We start from the raw sequence: 6,237 nt of genomic DNA, 5'->3' as shown, positions 1-6,237 counted from the left end.
CTTGACACCATGGACCTGCTGATGCGGTCAGCAGTGTCCAGTACTGATTGGAGGCATTCCCCCATAGCCTCTTTTCCATCCCTCACAAATGCGAGGAAACCTTCCTGCTCCTCGCCCTCAGGAATGTAATCAGCCACTGCCGTCATACAATCCCACAGGGTGTATGTGAATCTTGCAAGGGTGCAAGTCACATTTGTGGATTTTAAGGCCATGCTGCCCGAAGAAAATTTTTTTTGGGACCAGGCATACATTTTCTTATCGTCCCTATCTGGGGGAATTGAAGGATAAGTCGAATGCCTACTGGATGTGGCCACCTGGACCACTAAGCTCTCAGGCGACGGATGTTTTGATAAATATTCTGGACCAGACGAGGAAGGCCTGCATTTCCCAACACATTTTTTAATCACATCTGGTCGCGAATCTGGGGTTCCCCATGTGGTCAAAACCCTTCTTTGCAGTGCTGCGTGAAAGGGAAGGACAGGGTCCTTTTGGGGGCCTTCACTGAAGATGTCTGTCATGTCATCCTGCTCGTAACTAGGGGAATTTCTGTTCCACCCCATAAATTCTATAACCCTTTTCATAAAGGTTCTATATCCAGAGTCTGCATGATCAGCAGTGTCGGGTCTGTCAAAATCCACTTCAGGAGAAGTATCCAGCCCACTGGCTGTTTGCAGGCAGTCATATAGATCAGCCATCTTAAAATGAGGATCTATTAATTCCTCAAGGACATCTCTTGTTCCAAATTTTACCCCAGCAGGGGAAACGTCCTCTTCAGAGGATGACTCCTCATAAATGGAAGCCATAGATTTGAAACAAATCTTGCCTCGGCTCAGGATGGAACATTTTATCAGATGATGTAATGGGTATAGACCTCGGGTTCAACAAGGGGGTCAATTTGGGAGCCGGAATCAACGGGGACCTCGACAAAGGCGTCAATGTCATCGACGCAGGCTTCGACACTGTCAAAGGAGTCTTCGACATAAGCGTCGTCCAGTGAGTTGTCAACGCTACCTTCGATGCCGGTATCGAGTAAGCCTTCCATAGTGGCGTCGATGAGACCTTCGACACCGACTTCGATGGCGGATGAACACTCAACGCCATTTTGTCAGGTGTAACCCCCGATTTACGCACCAGTAGGCTTATTTTGCTTTTTTTTTTTTATAAGGTGACAGATAAATTTCTTCTGACGACACCCTCGATGACTTTTCGGGGGAATTAGCACGTTTGGTCTCAGACTTCCCTCGGTCACTTCTAGAGTGAGCTGGGACATGGTGTTCATATGACTTTTTCGAGGGGGTCTGGGCCGCATTCTCTAACATTTTCATCATCAAGACTCTGATAGCCTCCCATTTTCTGAGGGAATCGTGCTTTGAAGGGCAGGAGATAACCCCTGTCTCAGACGACGAGGAAGAGGGAGATCGGTGTCATCTTTTCTTCTATTTTTTTGGCGAAGAAGAGGACGATTTCCTCGACCGACTCCTCGATCTTGATTTCCTCGACTTGCGTCGAGATTCACCACTCGACTCCACCGAGTCTTTCTTTCTTCTCAAAGAAGACTTCAAGCATTCCTCCCCCACCGCGACCTCGAGCACAGAGCCCCCTGGTGATTTCTTTTTTTTTTATGAAGCAGCAAAGCTGAAGATACGAATATATAAGATGAGGAATACGTGGGAGGACACAATCCAATCGAACGTCGAATTATCAAGACTGATAAAAACAGCTTGAGGTGCGAGGCAGGGGTTTATCCTCGCTGCCTGCCTCTTCAAAGTATATCTTTCAGATGTGGGTGACGCTCTTGAGAAAGCTTAATTCATCGCTCAAAAATTGCAGGAGAACAAAGCGCGTGGGTTGTGTATGCAGATGATATCTTGCTACGATACAGAACCCTAATTGGTTAACAAAGATTATTCAACAGATTTTCTGAATACATAAAATGTAATTGCTTGTCAATTAATTCATCCAAGTCAAGCATATTCTGCAACACCGGGAAAAAATCTAAAAAAGTGCACTTTAGCTGGAATATTGATCTGACGGACCAAAGTCATTTCCCAGCGAATTAAATATCTGGGATTCAATCTTCTTAGACCCATGGAATCTAAGATCGGGAAGGAAAGCCTATGGGTTAAAGGGATCCAAAACATCGGACAAATGAATTACATCAAACGCAAGTTTTGCCGATTCACTCATCAACCTCTAGTACAATTCTATACCAGCAAAATTGTTCCATCATTAACATATGGATTAGAAATCAATAACCAATCATATAAGATTGAACTAAACAAACTGGAAGTAAACATTTGGTAGGTGGTATTCTCTCTTCTTGGCTGTGTTCCACTTTGTATTCTTCGTTTTGAACTAGTACTAAAGTCTATTCTGTCGCTGGTACAGGTGAAGAAGTTGCTCCTAAATAAAAAACTAATGATAAATTCCCCTGACTCCTTGTATGCTGCTATAGGAACACAAATGAAGAACAAAACGGGAAAACCGTTCCATTCCTTCTCCAAACAATGTCACTACCTAATGGCCATGTTTGAAATATCAACTGAAATGCTGTGTCTTTACCCAGAGAAAGTAAAAATAAAAGTTTTAGACACAGATTGGATAAATACTTGTGACGAAAGAGGAAAATATAAATTAACTAAAGAAATCTAGAATGTAAAACCAGGGGACCATGACCATCGTACTTAAGGCAGTGCCAAGATAGGCGCTTTTGTGAATCTTTCATGCGATTTTGTTTCAATTTATTACATACGGGAGAAGTCTTAAACATTAGAGGTCTACAAAACAATGCAATCTGTAGGTTTTGTCAAGACTTCAATGAATCCCTTAAACACCTAATTATATTCTGCCCAACACTCCAGAGTATTTGGCAAGACCACTTCAGTTGCTTTATACACTCTGCTAAACATTTAGACAATGAACATTTGTGGTTATATATGCTACAAGGTAGACCGTCACTGCTACTCATTAGAATTGTGCAATACTTGAAAAAAGCTAATATTGATGGAAATGAACTGGCAGATTTTAACAAAATGTTAAATGTTTGTAATTATTTATGCATTTGCTTCTTTCTTTTCTTCTCACCTTTATTCTTATTTTCTTATTTTTTAAATTTATAATATCTATTTCAGAATTTCTCAAAATGTAAAACCAACTATTTTACAATAAAATAAAATTTGAAAAAAGAGAAAACTATTGTGAAATACCATTGGTCTACAAAGACCCTGTTGAACTGTAACGGAAGTGCAGATAGAACTCTAAAACAACAAAAGGAACTTATATTCAAGGGCCTGGAGGAGCCCCTCTGAAGGAACTGGAAGATTTACTATAAGTGGCAAAGACCTATTTAAACATCCCCTGTGAGAACTGTGCTGAGCAAGCAATCCAAGAGAAATGAGTCACTCTCTTGGAACTTTTCTGTTATTTAGTAATAGTGGTAGGGACAGGACAGGTTACTCTTTGGGACAGAGGACAGACTCTTGGTTACCGACTTCACTATTGACGACGAGCACCCTAGTTTAGTTGTGAAAGTAGGGAAACCCATAAGATAAGGAATGTTAGGCATTCTCTTTATTATTTTATAATAAACCTTGTTGAAACATTGCATTAATTGGTCTGTCTCCTCCTTCCAACCTACCATACTATACAGTGATGTTGTAATCACGTTTTTAGCACTAAAGGACGGGCTCCTTTGGCAAGGACTGTACTCACATACACATTGCATCAATTTCAGACAAGACCATGTAGATAAGAATAGGAAGGAAAAAAACAATGTGTGACAATTCGATTTTTAAAATTTTATTAAATCGGTTAAAGGTATGAAAAAATAACTATAACAATTGAATGCTGTAATATAAATCACATGTCTGATGACAAGAGTATCCAAGGACGTTCTGCATAGAGGTGGAAGAAGTCTTGCATGCTCCCACTCCTTTCTGTGGGAGGGGGGCAGGTAGAGGGGAAGTCAAACCTCTCATATCTCTGAGAACAGTTCAGACTGGATTCCGCTGTTGGTGCTGGTCCTTGAGATGCCAGGGCTGAACCCAGGGCTATAACGAGGAACGTGCGCATTGACAAAGTAGAAGGGAACATGACTGACGCGTCCCGTGGACCAACACTAGTGGAAGAAAGACAAAGGGATCAGGCTGCGCACTGCCATTTTCAACAAAATTGTTAGCGGTAGACTCATCCCAAACAAGGATGTCGAGAACACCACATATATTATGAACAATAATGAAGCTGCATGTACAAAATTCCATTTTAGCACTGGAATGACTGCAGAACTCCAAGAGGAATCTTAATACACTTTATTCTTCCAGAAGAGAGCTGGAGAATCTCCACAGGCACATACAATGGATCTTCCCAACATTTATTAAGCTTCAACCTTTGCTTTACCTCATTCCCAAGTAACTGGCCATACAAGCTGCAAATGTTGTCAAATCTGCCACCACCTCTGGTGGCGTTCTAGAGTGTTGTCTAATATTGCCTTGCCATAGTCCTGGCTCTGCCCTCAATATGTTCATCAGTTAGCATTGAACAAATTCAGCTTTTCTCAAACCATATCTTGACAAACCCACTTGTCCTTGGTACATAAGCTACTTCGCTGCAACTATGGCCAGGATTACACCACACCAATTAAGTAAACATAGCTCTCAAGTTCCCCCTTGACAAGCTTGAGTAGGCCATCCAGGCCTATTTTATATTGGAATTCAGGAACGTCTAGTTTTCTTAAATTTAAAATGGAAAAACTACAAATGCCATCATTGAAATGCGAAAAACAGGACTGGATGACCTTCTCATACGTGGCCAGAGGAAACTTGAGTGGTGTGTGTAAATTAATAATTCTGCTTGCCAGATCACACAGCATCCCACACAGGAAAAACTGCAGAATGTTGATAGGCATTCATTGCTTGGAATGGGAAAACTTGAGCAACATGCATGGTCAATGGTGTGCTGTACATGAAAGTTCCTTACCGTAGTGAGGAGGGCCCCCTTCCGGAAGCAGGGGTGGAAGCTGATGATCTGGGGCACTGCACCCTCCTCACCCTGCACAAACCCACTGAACAAAAGAAAAAAATAACATTAGCAGTTTCGTTTTTTGGCCCCACCAGAGATAAATTTCCTTCCATCCAAACCCACGTGCTTTCTCTTGACTTCACCAACATGTGTCATCTCTTCAGAGAGAACATGTGCTTCTGCCATCTACCCCATTCTAGAACGCCACATCTCTTTCACCAGCCGTCTCCTTCATATGTGTGTACAACATTAGGGCTCTGGGAATCGATTTGCCCAAAAACAAATTGGGCATAATTTGGCTCAGAATTCGTTTTTGCTAGCACATCGATTCATAATTCACTGGCAAACTGACAATTTGTGCCCCAACCAAAAAGGCTAAAACCAAATAATTAGATGCGAAATAATATGACTCTTTACAAAACAATCAATTTATGACAACACATTGCTTTGTAGTGAATGAGCTGGTTTCACCTTGCTTTGCAATATAATTAAAACTTTTTTCCCATCCCTACTTTACTTAAGACATCAACTGACGAAGCTATAAGAAAAACAACCTAAAACAATATTGATTTTCTTAGAGAACACCTAACAAACCTGCTCTTAAAACAACCTCTTATCCACACAACCCTGTGATGTCCGGGAAGCTTGTTTTTTAAATCCAAAATACTAGACTGAGGCAGTCAAAAAACGACTGAGGTGCACACAAGTCGCGTTGTCTTGTTTCTATGTTCACTACACTCTATTCTATTTACACAGGGATCGCAAAACCAGAAACGGTGGAAAAGAAGGGAAACAGGGCCTGTTCCCGAAGCCCAGAGCACATTACCTGCAAGGCCAAGAACAACTGCATGGTTGCAGTTCAGGTGAGGCAATATATACGTGTTCCTAACTCAATCACCTGACCAGGCTCACAATTCTAAAGATGTCCAGTGTGGTGCACCAGATGAGTCAGAAGAGAATAGATATTGTTATACAGCATTTAATCTTGCTGTGCATTCAAGCAGTGCATGTGTATTCCCAACACGTCACAGGGTGGATTTCTGACAGGACAGGCTTAACCTTCCTTTCATGAGAAAGGACTGCTGATGAAGAGTCAGGCATTCGCTCATCCTTCTCTCTTTTTTAGGCTAAAGGCCTTCAATTTTTGTTAGCAAAAGATAGAATAGCCTTGCCCCACCCACCCCTCAAGATCTAACCGGAAGACAGACCCAGTTGCACTGC

The 6,237-nt window shown here is 41.8% G+C and overlaps 1 protein-coding gene across 2 annotated transcripts in view; it reads right to left on the bottom strand.

The window, feature by feature from the left end:
* Positions 1-3,782: 3,782 nt before the first annotated feature.
* AAAS (aladin WD repeat nucleoporin) overlaps positions 3,783-6,237 on the bottom strand; it is a 730,668-nt gene continuing 728,213 nt past the window's right edge. For both annotated transcript variants that reach the window (XM_069653320.1, XM_069653321.1), the window contains 2 exons: positions 4,975-5,059; positions 3,783-4,117 (listed from right to left, as the gene is read on the bottom strand). In XM_069653320.1, the coding sequence (XP_069509421.1) occupies positions 3,974-4,117; positions 4,975-5,059 (229 nt within the window). In that variant the 3' untranslated portion in view covers positions 3,783-3,973. The remainder of the gene's footprint in view (positions 4,118-4,974; positions 5,060-6,237) is intronic.

Source organism: Ambystoma mexicanum, chromosome 3q (assembly GCF_040938575.1).
Source record: "Ambystoma mexicanum isolate Mex_15411 chromosome 3q, UKY_AmexF1_1, whole genome shotgun sequence".
In the NCBI taxonomy this organism is placed as follows: Eukaryota; Metazoa; Chordata; class Amphibia; order Caudata; family Ambystomatidae; genus Ambystoma; species Ambystoma mexicanum.
Note: the sequence above shows the minus strand (reverse complement) of the source record. Positions and strands in the feature narration are given on the sequence as shown.